Below are 17,264 nucleotides of genomic sequence, written 5' to 3' on the forward strand. Positions count from 1 at the left end.
GGTTAGTGGTGTGCCACAGGGATCGGTGCTGGGACCACAACTGTTTACAATATACATAGATGACCTGGAAGAGGGGACAGAGTGTAGTGTAACAAAATTTGCAGATGACACAAAGATTAGTGGGAAAGCAGGTTGTGTAGAGGACACAGAGAGGCTGCAAAGAGATTTAGATAGGTTAAGCGAATGGGCTAAGGTTTGGCAGATGGAATACAATGTCGGAAAGTGTGAGGTCATCTACCTTGGGCAAAAAAACCAGTAAAAGGGAATATTATTTGAATGGGGAGAAATTACAACATGCTGAGGTGCAGAGGGACCTGGGGGTCCTTGTGCATGAATCCCAAAAAGTTAGTTTGCAGGTGCAGCAGGTAATCAGGAAGGCGAATGGAATGTTGGCCTTCATTGCGAGAGGGATGGAGTACAAAAGCAGGGAGGTCCTGCTGCAACTGTATAGGGTATTGGTGAGGCCGCACCTGGAGTACTGCGTGCAGTTTTGGTCACCTTACTTAAGGAAGGATATACTGGCTTTGGAGGGGGTACAGAGACGATTCACTAGGCTGATTCCGGAGATGAGGGGGTTACCTTATGATGATAGATTGAGTAGACTGGGTCTTTACTCATTGGAGTTCAGAAGGATGAGGGGTGATCTTAATGAAAGGGATAGACAAGATAGAGGCGGAGAGGTTGTTTCCACTGGTCGGGGAGACTAGAACTAGGGGGCACAGCCTCAAAATATGGGGGAGCCAATTTAAAACCGAGTTGAGAAGGAATTTCTTCTCCCAGAGGGTTGTGAATCTGTGGAATTCTCTTCCCAAGGAAGAAGTTGAGGCTAGCTCATTGAATGTGTTCAAGTCACAGATAGATAGATTTTTAACCAATAAGGGAATTAAAGGTTACGGGGAGAGGGCGGGTAAGTGGAGCTGAGACCACGGCCAGATCAGCCATGATCTTATTGAATGGCGGAGCAGGCTCGAGGGGCTAGATGGCCTACTCCTGTTCCTAATTCTTATGTTCTTATGTTGTACCCTACCTTCATCTTCAGCCCGGGAAGGAAGCGGGCCGGCCTGTGCGGTAGGTCACTCGGCCTGGGATAGGGGCGGGGCACACCAGCAGCCGGTATGATGATGATGATCGGGTTCCATGCTGCAGCACACACACTGAGAGGCTGGGGGCGAGGAGCGAGGGCGCACACTCCAACGCGCATGTGCAGACGTCCCGACACTGTTTTCAGCGCGGGACGCTGGCTCTGTCCCCGACCCGACTGGCCACGCTGTTAGAAGACCCGGGAGAGGCCGAACAGCGCCCAAAGTGGGGAGCGATTTTCTTCGGAGCACTTTTCAACACAGAAAAGCGGCGCATCTCTGGTGAGTGCACCAAAAAAAGGGGTGGACCAATTTTGAGCCCATAGTGAGTTCTTTGATGGGTACTTTTCAGAATGGCAGGCGGTGACTAGTGGGGTACCGCAAGGTTCTGTGCTGGGGCCCCAGTTGTTTACATTGTACATTAATGATTTGGACGAGGAGATTAAATGTAGTATCTCCAAATTTGCGGATGACACTAAGTTGGGTGGCAGTGTGAGCTGTGAGGAGGATGCTATGAGGCTGCATGTTAGATCTCTTAATTTCCAATGAAATACGAACTCCGATGGTAGTTTTAACTTTTTAATACTGGCAGAGAGCAACAAACTTCTTAGCTTCAAGCCAGGTCTTTGTTCTTACTGAGACACATGGTCAAAATGGCTGTACTTTATACCTGGATCAATTTACAGAAAAGAACTCGCCTTCTTTGACCTTATTGGCTCAATTGAAAGTCTTTTAACGTTTTATTGGCTCACTACCCAAGGTCCGAAAATATCAAGTTGATTGATGAGTTAATGCAACATACCGAACTGCATGTAGCAGCCTTGACTTGGGTGTCTGTGAATTTTCACAGTCTGTTGAAATTAGCCTGTTTGAATTCTCTATCACTGCAGAGCGACTTGGATAGGTTAGGTGAGTGGACAAATGCATGGCAGATGAAGTATAATGTGGATAAATTTGAGGTTATCCACTTTGGTGGTAAAAACAGAGAGACAGACTATTATCTGAATGGTGACAGATTAGGAAAAGGGGAGGTGCAACGAGACCTGGGTGTCATGGTACATCAGTCATTGAAGGTTGGCATGCAGGTACAGCAGGCGGTTAAGAAAGCAAATGGCCTGTTGGCCTTCATAGCGAGGGGATTTGAGTTCAGGGGCAGGGAGGTGTTGCTACAGTTGGTGAGGCCACAACTGGAGTATTGTGTACAGTTTTGGTCTCCTAACCTGAGGAAGAACATTCTTGCTATTGAGGGAGTGCAGCGAAGGTTCACCAGACTGATTCCCAGGATGGCGGGACTGACCTATCAAGAAAGACTGGATCAACTGGGCTTGTATTCACTGGAGTTCAGAAGACTGAGAGGGGATCTCATAGAAACATATAAAATTCTGACGGGTTTAGACAGGTTAGATGCAGGAAGAATGTTCCCAATGTTGGGGAAGTCCAGAACCAGGGGACACAGTCTAAGGATAAGGGTTAAGCCATTTAGGATGAGGAGAAACTTCTTCACTCAGAGAGAGGTGAACCTGTGGAATTCTCTACCACAGAAAGTTGTTGAGGCCAATTCACTAAATATATTCAAAAAGGAGTTAGATGTAGTCCTTACTACTAGGGGGATCAAGGGGTATGGCGAGAAAGCAGGAATAGGGTACTGAAGTTGCATGTTCAGCCATGAACTCATTGAATGGCGGTGCAGGCTAGAAGAGCCGAATTGCCTACTCCTGCACCTATTTTCTATGTTTCTATGAACAGTCCAATGCGAGAGCCACTGATGAGACAGACAGTTGTTGAGGGTAAGGGAGGGTGGGACAGGTTTTCTTTCTGCTGCCTGCGCTTGATTTCTGCATGCTCTCGCCGATGAGACTCGAGGTGCTCAGCGCCCTCCCGGATGCACTTCCTCCACTGGGGGTGCTCTTTGGCCAGGTGTAAGTGGGGATGTCATACTTTATCAGGGAGGCCTTGAGGGTGTCCTTATAACTTTTCCGCTGTCCACCTTTGGCTCGTTTGCCGTAAAGGAGTTCCGAGTAGAGCACTTGTTTTGAGAGTTCTCATGTCTGGCATGTGAACTGTGTGGCCTTCCCAGCGGAGCTGATCAAGTGTGGTCAGTGTTTCAATGCTGGGGATGTTGGCCTGGTCCAGGACGCTAATGTTGGTGCGCCTCTCCTCCCAGGGGATTTGTAGGATCTTGCGGAGACAACGTTGGTGGTATTTCTCCAGCAACTTGAGGTGTCTACTGTACATGGTCCATGTCTCTGAGCCATACAGGAGGGCAGGTATTACTACAGCCCTGTAGACCATGAGCTTGGTGGCAGATTTGCGGGCCTGGTCTTCAAACACTCCTTTCCTCAAGCGGCCGAAGGCTGCGCTGGCGCACTGGAGGTGGTGTTGGATCCCGTCGTCAGTGCCTGCTCTTGTTGATAGGAGGCTCTCGAGATATGGGAAGTGGTCCACGTTGTCCAGGGCTGCGCCGTGGATCCTGATGCCTGCGAGAGCAGTGCTGTGCAGCGAGGACAGGCTGGTGGAGGACCTTATGGTGGAAGACTGCATTTATATAGCGCCTTTCACGACCACCGGACGTCTCAAAGCGCTTTACGGCCAACAAAATACTTTTGGAGTATAGTCACTGTTGTAATGTGGAAAAAGCGGTAGCCAATTTGCGCACATGCAAGCTCTCACAAACAACAATGTGATAATGACCAAATAATTTTTTTTGTGATGTTGATTGAGGGATAAATATTAGCCAGGACACCGCGGATAACTCCCTTGCTCTTTCTTCGAGATAGTGCCATGGGACCTTTTACATCCACCTGAGAGGGCAGACAGGGCCGTGGTTTAACGTCTCATCGAAAGACGGCATCTCCGACAGTGCAGCACTCCCTCAGCACTGCACTGGAAGTGTCAGCCAAGATTTTTTGTACTCAAGCCCCTGGAGTGGGACTTGAACCCACAACCTTCTGACTCAGACGAGAGTGTTGCCTACTGAGCCACAGCTGTCACTGTAAGGTGAAAATCTTTTATCAGTCCACTCTTGGCAAAATGAATGCAGCACAATAGGATGCATAGAACTGAGGAGCTGTGCGAGTAGCTTTAGATCTGTTTACACATTTCTACAGAGGTCTGCTCAATGATTTTCCAGTTATTTGAGCCATCTGCACTGGTTCATTGCACTCATGGGAATCTATCTAAAAGCTTTATCTTCATCCATCTGCAGCAGCCTGGAGGGACCAAAGTTAATTCTCTTGGACTAAAAGTTAATAGTTGAGCCGACTGCTTTGCACCTATACTTACAGATGTTATTTATTTTGCATTTGCAGACTCGGCATATGATTCCAGCCATCTAAGAGTATTGTCATCACCAGTATGTAAAGTGCTTAGGCCAGTAGATAGTTCAGTTAGTGGGCAAGGTTCAACAAGGTGGGACATGCATAAGAACATAAGAAATAGGAACGGGAGTAGGCCAAACGGCCCCTTGAGCCTGCTCCGCCATTTTCAATACGATCATGGCTGATCTGATCATGGACTCAGGTCTACTTCCCAGCCTGCTCCCCATAACCCCTTAATCCCTTATCGCTCAATACCCTGTATAATTGTAGTAAGACTTCCCTGCTTTTATACTCCATCCCCTTTACAATAAAGGCCAAGATTCCATTGGCCTTTCTGATCACTTGTTGTACCTGCATACTATCCTTTTGTGTTTCATGCACAAGTACCCCCAGGTCCCACTGTACTGCAGCACTTTGCAATCTTTCTCCATTTAAATAATAACTTGCTCTTTGATTTTTTTTCTGCCAAAGTGCATGACGACTACTTAACAGTTCGAACTGGACAAGGACAGTGTAGCTCAAATATTCACCTGTGGGGCTTTTGTGACGACAACCCATGTCCTTGTGATCAAATATAAACCATTGGGGGGTGCTTGTGCATGAATAAGGGGCCACCCATTTAAAACAGAGATGAGGAGAAATTTCTTCTGAGGGTTGTAAATCTGTGGAATTCACTGCCTCAGTGAGCTGTGGAAGCTGGGACATTGAATAAATTTAAGACATAAATAGACAGTTTCTTAAACGATAAGGGGATAAGGGGTTATGGGGAGCGGGTGGGGAAGTGGAGCTGATCGGATCAGCCATGATCTTATTGAATGGCGGAGCAGGCTCGAGGGGTCGTAAGGCCTACTCCTGCTCCTATTTCTTATGTTCTTATAACATAAGAAATAGGAGCTGCCGCGTAAGCCCCTTGAGCCTGCTCCGCCATTCAGTAAGATCATGGTTGATCATCGACCTCACTTCCACTTTCCCGCCCGATCTCCATATCCCTTGATTTCCTAGACTCCAAAAATCTCTCTATCTCAGCCTTGAATATATTTAGAGACTCAGCATCCACAGCCCTCTGGGGCAGAGAATTCCAAAGATTCACAACCATCTGAGTGAAGAAATTCCTCCTCCTCTTGGTCTTAAATGGTCCACCTCTGATCCTGAGACTGTGCCCCTGAGTTCTAGACACTCCAGCCAGGGGACACAAAGTGCCTGAGTACAACATGGCCAGCTGAATCCCAGGTCTGTAGGGTTGGAGATGATGAGGTGATTTACAGGAGCATCTGAACCCCTCTTTTCAAACCAGTGAGCTAATAAGGCAAAGTCAAAGGAATCTCTGAAGGTTGACCAGACTGGGTGTCTTGAACATAGAAACATAGAAAATAGGTGCAGGAGTAGGCCATTCGCCCCTTCGAGCCTGCACCGCCATTCAATATGATCATGGCTGATCATGCAACTTCAATACCCTACTCCTGTCTTCTCTCCATACCCACTGATCTCTTTAGCCATTAAGGGCCACATCTAAATCCCTTTTGAATATATCCAACTGGGGCAGAGAATTCTGTGGACTAAACAACTTTCTGTGGTAGAATTCCACAGGTTCACCACTCTCTGGGTGAAAAGGTTTCTCCTCATCTCGGTCCTACATGGCTTACCCCTTATCCTCAGACTGTGACCCTTGGTTCTGAACTTTCCCAACATCGGGAACATTCTTCCTGCATCTAACCTGTCCAATCCCGTCAGAATTTTATATGCTTCTATGAGATCCCCTCTTACTCTTCTAAATTCCAGTGAATATAAGCCCAGTCGATCCAGCCTTTCTTCATATGTCAGTCTGCCATCCCAGGAATCAGTCTGGTGAACTTTCGCTGCACTCCCTCAATAGCAAGAATGTCCTTCCTCAGATCAGGAGACCAAAACTGCACACAATATTCAAGGTGTGGTCTCACCAAGGCCCTGTACAACTGCAGCATGACCTCCCTGCACTTATACTCAAATCCTCTCGCTATTAAGGCCAACATGCCGTTTTCTTTCTTAACTGCCTGCTGTACCTGCATGCCTACTTTCAATGACTGATGTACCATGACACCCAGGTCTCGTTGCACCTCCCCTTTTACTAATCTATCACCATTCAGATAATCTGCTTTCCTGTTTTTGCCACCAAAGTGGATAACCTCAGATTTATCCACATTATACTGCATCTGCCATGTATTTGCCCACTTACCTAACCTGTCCAAATCAACAGAATCGTGCTGTTGATGGATCGAGCAAATCAGAGTTAATTGGCAACATGATTTTGCCACCAAGTCTGTTCACCATCTTTGCTACTGGATGAAAAAGTTGAGCAGCTATGTTGCAGAGCACTGGTAACCATGGGAGGGGAGTAGACCGCAGTGAGCCTGACACAAGGTGCGTAGTAGCACGATACTGAGCATCCACTCGCTTATTGGGCAGTGAGAAAGCCCAAAACAGGAGTGTAATATTCCACAACTGAACAGCAGCATACAAGAACAGATGAGCGTAAAGCGTGTGCTCACCAGGCAGAGCTGGCAAGTTTGACCATTAGTTTATCTCGCGTTTCACTTTCTGGATCGAGTTCGGTAAATGGTTACCAGTCAAGGGGTGGTACACAAACGGTCCACAGCTGGTCCCCGGCAGCAGATTCCGCAATTATCCCGGTTGTGCCCAATATGGGAAGCTAAGGACTCGGGATGCAATCCTGGCTGTCCTTGAATAGGATGAATATCCGCAAGTACCAAATATATACATAAAGGCACTTCCAAGCCATATCATCCAGCAGATTGGGCGAGCTTAGTTTATGTCAGGGCTACACAGTTGCGGGGACTGTAGGTTGCCCTGAAACGATGCTCGCAATGCTTTTGATTTTATGTTCACCAAAGAGAGCTCAGGAGCTGGAGGCAGTTATTTGTGTTGTTTGGCAAGAAGACCCAAGGCAGCTCCGTGACTGAGCAGCAGATAGCAGTGGCCAGCCCATTGATTGTATTCTTCACTGCTACCAGCTGGAAGGGAGGAATCCTTTGGTTTCCAACAAAGTGTCTGGTAAAGCAAATCTTATTGTTGTTTATATTTCACTAAAGTTAATAAACATTGTTGGTATAACTCCTCTTATTGAAAGCCCCTCGACCAGGACCTCCGTCCTCCGAAATTGGTATCACTCAGCATGGTCCGTACTGTGTTTGAAAATTGGCAGAATGACCGAGATCGAGGGCATACCTCATGGGATTCATTCTTCAAATAATAGGCCTCCTTCCCACACTATAGTCCCTCCCAACCATTGCCTCAAACCCTAGCATCTTTGATTTGCTTTGGGCTGGGATTTTTAGGGTGAAATCGGTTGAGATTAAATGAACAGTGTAAGATTTGTCCTTACTACAGTTCTTTGACTCTGGGATTTACAGGAACAAAATATACATGACTCAAAGGTTTAGGCTCAACCCCAAATTATTACTTTATTAAAACCAACAAATCACAGACAGAACCCCTTAGAGATTTGGTTGAAACGTACAATCCCCCAATCGGACTGGTCGTTGCCGATGCGGATTGTGGGCCCTGGAGCTGGGAATGAGCATCCCCGTCCGTCTTCACTTGACTGCCGCAGTCCTCTGGAGCGAGAGAGTGTCTTCCTGTGTGTCTCCCTGTCCATATCCTTCCGTCTTAAAGTCGTTTTGTCACAAAGCCCTCCCCCAACCATGGTTTCAGTTGCTGGGCTACTGAATGGCCGACATTCGCATATCATCAACCGGTAATTCAACCAGCGGCGATATGCAGAGTCTGCCATATTGAAGATGACTCATCATCTTTGTTTCCCGCTCCCTGAAATACACATTTAGTGTGGTCTCCTCTTACTGTCGATGGGTGTGTCTGGGCGTTGGCTCGCAGATAAACGTTTTTCTGATTCAGGCCATGAAGTTAATCTGACCCCGTTGTTTGAGTGAAACCTGGAGCATTGTCCAGATGCTAAATTCTCCCATCAAAATCAATCGAGGCTTGCTCAAGATTCCAGGCCACATATTTCCATGGATGCTCCTGTTTATAGTCAATCAGAAAAGCTGTAAAACATTCCAATGTATCAATGTCCTTCATCGATTTAGTCTCCAGACACTGGCATCTTCCTGTACCCTGAGCCAAATATCTTTGATTCCCTTACAACAGGCACTTCTGTGCAAGTCCTGGGGACTTCTACAAGGTGGGAGTCCAGAGGTCATGTGTGCCGCTGCCCACCAGGATGTCACATTATACATTTTTGAAGGGATGTTTAGCATTTGGGTTCTCTCGTCAAGCTTGGCCAAGTTCCTACAGCGTGTGATGGATGCCTATTATTCAAGAACGAAGAAGATCTGACTCGCTAATATCTGAGGATTGTCCAAGCCTTCATCCTTATGATTCACATAGGTGTGTACCATGGTGCCTTGGGACCCCATTGGAATTTTAATCTTTGTTCTCATTAGCTTGCATACATCACATGCTGCAAATATTACTAGATCTTGGTATTCTAATTTAGGATTTATCCACAATGAGGTAACAGTGCTAAAAACTGCACAAAGTTCAAACCGAACAAACCAGCAAATAAGAAATATCAGTTGAAGTATGATGGTGCAGCCTGGGGTTCAAGGCCAGATTGCCAAGGCCTGAGGCTCATGGTGATCCATCTAACCAAGCCCGAATTGATCAACGGCAGTGTGACATTGATTTTTCTTGTTGTGTAACAGGACATGACTGCCAGAGATTTGCTTCAGCAGAGGTACACTCTTGCCAACGGTGACACTGCTTGGCGACCTGCACCGCTAGTCACTGCTGCCTTAGAAGGAAAACTTGTTGTCCTTGATGGCATTCATCGCGTCAACCCTGGAACACTGGCAATTCTCCAGAGGTAAACTCGTGTCGGTTTTTCTCTTTACATACAATGTGAAATTCAATTGTTACTCTCACTCACTGGGGGCAACAATTCTTGAAACTGTTACATCCCAGACTGGTTCAAGAAAATCATCCATGTTCCTGGTCTGGGAGCACCCATTTTATGTTTTTTGGTTTTAATGTGTTATTAAATTGGAATGTGCAGTACAGAAGGAGGTACAGTTAGCCCATCATGTCTGCCAGTGCTAGCTCTTTCAATGGACCTAGCCACTCTAATCCCTTCCCCCTGCCCGCTCTGATAATTGTCAGCCGTGGCTCAGTGGGTAGCACACTCGCCTCTGAGTCAGAAGGTTGTGGGTTCAAGTCCCACTCCAGGAACTTGAGCACATAAATCTAGGCTGACACTCCAGTGCAGTGCTGAGGGAGTGCTGCACTGTCAGAGGTGCCGTATTTTGGATTAGACGTTAAACCGAGACCCCGTCTGCTCTCTCAGGTGGACGTAAAAGATCCCGTGGCAGTAATTTCAATTAAGAGCAAGGGAGTTATCTACGGTGTCCTAGCCAATATTTATCCCTCAATCAACACAACAAAAACAGATTATCGGGTTGTTATCACCTTGTTGTTTGTGGGAGCTTGCTGTGAGCAAATTGGCTGCTGCGTTTCCTACATTACAACAGTGACTGCAGTCCTAAAGTACTTCATTGGCTGTAAAGTGCTTTGAGACATCCGGTAGTCCTGAAAGGCGCAAGTCTTTTTTTCTTTTAAATATTTATGAAGCACTTCATATTAGTGTTGTTCATCAGTGATGATTTTTGAATCTGAGGAGAATGAACAGATTTTTCCTCAACATATTACATAGAATTACATTGAATTTTACAGCACGGAACCAGGCCATTCGGCCCAACCTATGCCCGTCTTTATGCTCCACACGATCCTCCTCCCCCCCTTACTTCATCTCACCCTATCAACATATCGCATGTTTTGACAGATGATCAGCATAAACAGCATCCACACCTCCATGGGAACATTGTTGCATATTTTAACAAGAAACTTTATTCCACAGTACTATTAAAAATGACAATGTACTATTAGAGTTAAGTATTCAGTAACGCAACATCATGGCAGCTGTAAACAGAGATGATGTTTCGGGGTAGATCAGGCGTAGACAGTTTATTCCTAGCACCCTTGATAGGTTTCCTCTCCATCGCATTTAACAACAGCATCTTACATTTATATAGTGCAGTTATCATAGAAAAACGTGCTCCACAGTAATGAGACAGAAATGGGCACAAGGTCAAATGAGATGTTAGGAGGGGGTTTTAAGGAATGTCTTAAAGGAGGAGAGCGAGGTGGAGTGATTTAGTGAGGGATTCAGAGCATGGAGCCCGGATGACTGAATGCCCAGCTGCCAATGGTGGGGTAAAAGGAGGGCAGGACGCACCAGATGCATCAGATGGACATGGACTTCTCGGAGGGTTGTAGGGCTGGAGGAGGTTACAGGGATAGGGAGGGAGTAGGGCTGGAGGAGGTTACAGAGATAGGGAGGGTTGTAGGGCTGGAGGAGGTTACAGGGATAGGAAGGGTGTAGGGCTGGAGGAGGTTACAGAGATAGGGAAGGTTGTAGGGCTGGAGGAGGTTACTGAGATAGGGAGTGGTATAGGGCTGGAGGAGATTACAGAGATAGGGAGGGTTGTAGGGCTGGAAGAGGTTACGGGGATAGGGAGTGGTATAGGACTGGAGGAGATTACAGAGATAGGGAGGGTTGTAGGGCTGGAAGAGGTTACGGGGATAAGGAGTGGTGTAGGGCTGGAGGAGGTTACAGACATAGGGAGGGTTGTATGGCTGGAGGAGGTTACGGGGATAGGGAGCGTTGTAGGTCGGGAGGAGATTACAGACATAGGGAGGGTTGTAGGGCTGGAGGAGGTTACCGAGATAGGGAAGTGTGAGGCCATGGATGGATTTATCCACATGGTGGTTGGGAGCAGATCCAGTGCACATAAGAAAAATGAGTAGGAGTAGGTCGTACGGCATGTCGAGCCTGCGGTGATGCACAGCAGGAGCTGTAAGAAGTTAGAACAATGCTTGGGTTGCTCTTGTGTACCTCAAAATGGCTGGTGTCCAAGTGACATTAGTGGAGCTTCTGGAATAGGTTGCCATCTCGTATATTGTGCCATCTGTTGCCCTCCTTCAGAAATGAATCCAGCTGTCATATAGAGCAAGACTGAAGCAGTCCCTGGTGTGATTTTTGCAGATTAGTGAAATTGTTCCGAAGCAGAAGAGAAAACACAGTGGGATTTGGTTGCAGGGATCGATTTGGCCAGCAGCCTAAGTGCTCTCCAGTCACCTAATCATTATAGCAAACTCTCAGTGTGAATGTTTAGGCATCTAATGTTTTTCATTTTATTTTTACACTTGAATTTTCAGTTTAGTAGAGTACAGCACACTGCCTACCTTGAAATAGCTGCGATTCTCATACCTTGTGAATGCCAAGCAGCTGTCTGCACAGACTGACAGATTTGGGCTGAAAAGGAATTGGAAAAATAAATTACAGTTAAATGGCTGGAAGCTCAGAAGGAAATTGATTCTGGGCACTGTATCGAGGAGTGAGATTCTGGGCAGTGTATCTTTCCGCTGTCTGCGTTTGGTTCCCGCATGCTCTGGCGACGAGACTCGAGGTGCTCAGCACCCTCCAGGATGCACTTCCTCCACTTTAGGTATTCTTGGGCCAGGGATTCCCAGGTGTCAGTGGGATGTTACACTTTATCAAGGAGGCTTTGAGGGTGTCCTTGAAGCGTTTCCTCTGCTCCCCCGGGGCTCGTTTGCCGTGTCGGAGCTCCGAGTAGCGTGCTTGCTTTGGGAGTCTCGTGTCAGACATGCGGACGATGTGGCCCGCCCAATGGAGTTGATTGAGCGTGGTCAGTGTTTCAATGTTGGGAATGTTGGCCTGAGCGAGGACGCTTAAGTTGGTGCGTCTATGCTCCCAGTGGATTTGCAGGATCTTGCGGAGGCAGCACTGGTGATATTTCTCCAGCGTTTTGAGGTGTCTGCTGTACATAGTCCATTTCTCTGAGCCATATAGGAGGGCGGACATCATCATTGCTCTGTAGACCATGAGCTTAAGGCCCTGGTCTTCAAACACTCTCTTCCTCAGGCGATCGAAGGCTGCACTGGCTCACTGGAGGCGGTGTTGGACATCACTGTCTACCCTTGCTGACAGTAGGCTCCTGGGATATGGAAAATGGTCCGAATTGTCCAAGACTGTGCCGCGGATTTTGATAACCGGGGGCAGTGTTGTGTGCCAGGGTTAGGTTGTTAGAGGACCTTTGTCTTACGGATGTTTAGTGTAAGGCCCGTGCTCTCATGCGCCTCAGTGAAGGTGTTGGCAATGGCTAGGAGTTTGGTCTCCGAGTGTGTGCACAGGCAAGCATCGTCTGCCTACTGTAGTTCGATGACGGAGGATGGGACGGTCTTGGACCTGGCCTGGAGACGACGGAGGTTGAACATGTTCCCATTTGTTCTATAATTTAGCTCTACTCTAGCGGGGAGCTTGCTGATGGTGGGATGGAGCATTGCAACAAGAAGAGGGTTGGCGCGAAGACACAGCCCTGCTTGACCCCCGTCCGGAAGTGATTGGGTCTGTGGTGGATCCGTTGGTCAAGATCACGTCGTGGAGCAGGCGGAGGATGGTGACAAACTTTTGAAGGCAGCCAAAACGGAGGAGGACGCTCCATAATCCCTCATAATCAGTCAGTGCCCGTTGGAATGATTGTAATAAGCTGATGTCACGACAGACATGATGTTTGAAGCATTATGTGGAGAAGGTGCAGAAAAGATTTCCAAGGATGATACCAGAACTGGGAGATTAAAATGATCGGGAAAGACTGAATAGGCTGGGGCTCGTTCTCTAGAAAAAAGAAGGCTGAGTGGTGACATTATAGAGGTCATTAAAATTAAGAAGAGTTTTAATAGGGTAGACGTAGAGAAGATGTTTCCACTTGTGGGGAGTTCAAAACTAGGGGTCATCAATATATGATCGGCACTAAAGTCCAACAAGGAATTCAGGAGAAACTTCTCAATCCAGAGAGTAGTGAGAATGTGGAACTCGCTGTCAGATTGAGTGGTGAGGCGAATATCATAGATGTAGTTACGGGGGAGCTAAATGAGCATGAGGGGAGAAAAGGAATGGAGGGATATGTTGATAGGGTGAGATGAAGTTGGGTGGGAGGAGGCTCGTGTGGAGTGTAAACACCTGCATGGACCTGTTTATGTGCTGTAAATTCTATGTAATGTAATATATAACATGATAGATTGCACTGTCATACATTTTTTTAATAAATGTTGATTGGTATTATATTAAGGAATTATACCTAAAGCTTGCCATGGAATGGGCAAATGGGAAAATAGCTTAAGAGGAAGTTATACTTCCTCGAGAAAATCATAATACAGTCAAGCAGAGTCAGCATGGTTTTATGAAAGGGAAATCATGTTTGACAAATTTGCTAGAATTCTTTGAAGATGTAACAAGGAGGAATTTCTTCTCTGAGGGTTGTAAACCTGTGGAATTCTCTGTCCCAGAGAGCTATAGAGGCTGGGTCATCGAATATATTTAAGGTGGAGATAGACAGATTTTTGAACAATAAGGGAGTAAAGGGTTATGGGGAGCGGGCAGGGAAGTGGAGTTGAGGCCAAGATCAGATCAGAACATTCTTATGTTATGTTCTTCACTTCACAATAAAGGCAGTGGCCCTGTGTCTCTTCCACACCACTGGAGGCTTGGATTTAGACTGTTGTATGTATCTTCGTGCAAAGATCGCAACAAAATATATTGGGTATTTTTGCTTTCCAAACCATATCTGTACTTTGGCTGCACATTTTACTTGACCATTTTGAAATAAGATGTCTGTTTTATGTGGTTTAAGTATTAGTTTCAGGGCTACTTTGCCAAGCTTACAAACATTCAATTGAGTAAATAGAAAGAACTGGTTCAATTTGGAGCAAGCAACATAAATGCGCCCAATAGTCTTCTGTGTCTTCATGATTTATGATCCTACATCGAATTATTCAGCACCAAAGGAGGACATTCAGCCCATCGTACTTCTGTCAGCTCTAGTGAAAGACCTTTCCAATTAATTGTACATCCCTGTCTGGAGTAAAAATAAAACGGGGAAGGTGGCTCAACTGTGGCTAACAAGGAAAATTAAGGATAGCGTTAAATCCAAGGAAGAGGCATATAAATTGGCCAGAAAAAGCAGCAAACCTGACTGGGAGAAATTTAGAATTCAGCAGAGGAGGACAAAGGGTTTAATTAGGAGGGGTAAAATAGAATTCAGCAGAGGAAGACAAAGAGGGGGAAAATAGAGTACGAGAAGAAGCTTGCCGGGAACATAAAAACTGACTGCAAAAGCATCTGTAGATATGTGAAGAGAAAAAGATTAGTGAAGACAAACGTAGGTCCCTTGCAGTCAGATTCAGGTGAATTTATAATGGTAAACAAAGAAATGGCAGACCAGTTGAACAAATACTTCGGTTCTGTCTTCACAAAGGAAGACACAAATAACCTTCCGGAAATACTAGGGGACTGAGGGTCTAGTGAGAAGGAGGAACTGAAGGATATCCTTATTAGGTGGGAAATTGATGGGATTGAAGGCCGATAAATCCCCGGGGCCTGATAGTCTGCATCCCAGAGTACTTAAGGAAGTGGCCCTAGAAATAGTGGATGCATTGGTGATAATTTTCCAACAGTCTATCGACTCTGGATCAGTTCCTATGGACTGGAGGGTAGCTAATGTAACACCACTTTTTAAAAAAGGAGGGAGAGAGAAAATGGGAAATTATAGACCGGTTAGCCTGACATCAGTAGTGGGAAAAATGTTGGAATCAATTATTAGAGATGAAATAACAGCACATTTGGAAAGCAGTGACATGATCGGTCCAAGTCAACATGGATTTATGAAAGGAAAATCATGCTTGACAAATCTTCTGGAATTTTTTGAGGATGTAAATAGTAGAGTGGACAAGGGAGAACCAGTGGATGTGGTGTATTTGGATTTTCAAAAGGCTTTTGACAAGGTCCCACACAAGAGATTGGTGTGCAAAATTAAAGCACATGGTATTGGGGGTAATGTACTGACGTGGATAGAGAACTGGTTGGCAGACAGGAAGCAGAGAGTCGGGATAAATGGGTCCTTTTCAGAATGGCAGGCAGTGACTAGTGGAGTGCTGCAGGGCTCAGTGCTGGGACCCCAGCTATTTACAATATACATTAATGATTTAGATGAAGGAATTGATTGTAATATCTCCAAGTTTGCAGGTGACACTAAGCTGGGTGGCGGTGTGAGCTGTGAGGAGGACACTAAGAGGCTGCAGGGTGACTTGGACAGGTTAGGTGAGTGGGCAAATGCATGGCAGATGCAGTATAATGTGGATAAATGTGAGGTGATCCACTTTGGGGGCATTAACACGAAGGCAGAATATTATCTGAATGGCGGCAGATTAGGAAAAGGGGAGGTGCAACGAGACCTGGGTGTCACGGTACATCAGTCATTGAAAGTTGGCATGCAGGTACATCAGGCGGTGAAGAAGGCAAATGGTATGTTGGCCTTCATAACTAGGGGTTTTGAGTATAGGAGCAGGGAGGTCTTACTGCAGTTGTACAGGGTCTTGGTGAGGCCTCACCTGGAATATTGTGTTCAGTTTTGGTCTCCTAATGTGAGGAAAGACATTCTTGCTATTGAGGGTGTGCAGCGAAGGTTCACTAGACTGATTCCCGGGATGGCTGGACTGACATATGAGGAGAGACTGGATCAACTGGGCCTTTATTCACTGGAGTTTAGAAGGATGAGAGGGGATCTCATAGAAACATATAAAATTCTGACGGGACTGGACAGGTTAGATACAGGAAGAATGTTCCCGATGTTGGGGAAGTCCAGAACCAGGGCACAGTCTTAGGATAAGGGGTAAGCCATTTAGGACTGAGATGAGGAGAAACTTCTTCACTCAGAGAGTTGTTAACCTGTGGAATTCCCTGCAGAGAGTTGTTGATGCCAGTTTCGTTGGATATATTTAAGAGGGAGTTAGATGTGGCCCTTATGGCTAAAGGGATCAAGAGCTATGGAGAGAAGGCAGGAAAGGGGTACTGAGGTGAATGATCAGCCATGATCTTATTGAATGGTGGTGCAGGCTCGAAGGGCCGAATGGCCTACTCCTGCACCTATTTTCTATGTTTCTATGTAATCACACTCCCCTGCTCTTTCCCCATTGCCCTGCAAATTTCTTCCTTTCAAGTATTTATCCAATTCCATTCTGAAAGTTCCTCTTGAATCTGCTTCCACCGCCCTTTCAGGCAGTGCTTTCCAGATCATAAAAACTCGCTGCGTAAAAACAAATTCTCCTCTCTGGCTCTTTTGTCAATGATCTTAAATCTGTTCCTTTTGATTACCAACTCTCTTGCCAGTGGAAACAAATTCTCCTACATGACTGCTATAGATGGTAATGTGAAGCACACAGTTTTTGTCATTGTCTGTCACAGTTGCTGCAAATGGATTAATTGACTGGATTTTCTTTAATAGGCTCGTTCATGACAGGGAGTTGACACTGTACGATGGCTCCCGGCTACTCCGGGCAGACAGATACCAAGCGCTGAAACAGGAGCTGCATCTTTCTGATGAAGATCTTCAGCAGAGGTATGGCACATGTTCTGGCTAAAGATTATACATGAGTTTAAGCATTCTTCCCATTGGTTGTCATCTTCCAAAATTCCATGGATTGGGGAACGGTTCCCATGGATTGGAAGGTAGCAAATATAACCCCACTATTGAAGAAAGGAGGGAGAAAACGGGGAACTACAGACCAGTTAGCCGGACACCAGCAGTAGGAGTGAGATTTTGGGCAGTGAGGCTAATGGTGGAGTGTCAAAAATGGTTCAGCAATGTGGCGATTCGTAATTCACGAGGGTACCTCCTCCTCACCACAAATTGCTGGGCGATTTACACACTAACAGCGAGCG

The 17,264-nt window shown here is 46.2% G+C and overlaps 1 protein-coding gene across 2 annotated transcripts in view; it reads left to right on the forward strand.

The window, feature by feature from the left end:
- Window positions 1–17,264, forward strand: part of vwa8 (von Willebrand factor A domain containing 8) — a 463,584-nt gene that overhangs the window by 144,887 nt on the left and 301,433 nt on the right. For both annotated transcript variants that reach the window (XR_011595909.1, XM_070894160.1), the window contains exons 13-14: window positions 9,115–9,275; window positions 16,828–16,941. Coding sequence is in view for 1 of the 2 variants with exons in the window: in XM_070894160.1 (XP_070750261.1) it covers window positions 9,115–9,275; window positions 16,828–16,941 (275 nt within the window). In the remaining variant the exon portion in view is untranslated. The remainder of the gene's footprint in view (window positions 1–9,114; window positions 9,276–16,827; window positions 16,942–17,264) is intronic.

This window comes from Pristiophorus japonicus, chromosome 11 (assembly GCF_044704955.1).
Source record: "Pristiophorus japonicus isolate sPriJap1 chromosome 11, sPriJap1.hap1, whole genome shotgun sequence".
Classification (NCBI taxonomy): domain Eukaryota; kingdom Metazoa; phylum Chordata; class Chondrichthyes; family Pristiophoridae; genus Pristiophorus; species Pristiophorus japonicus.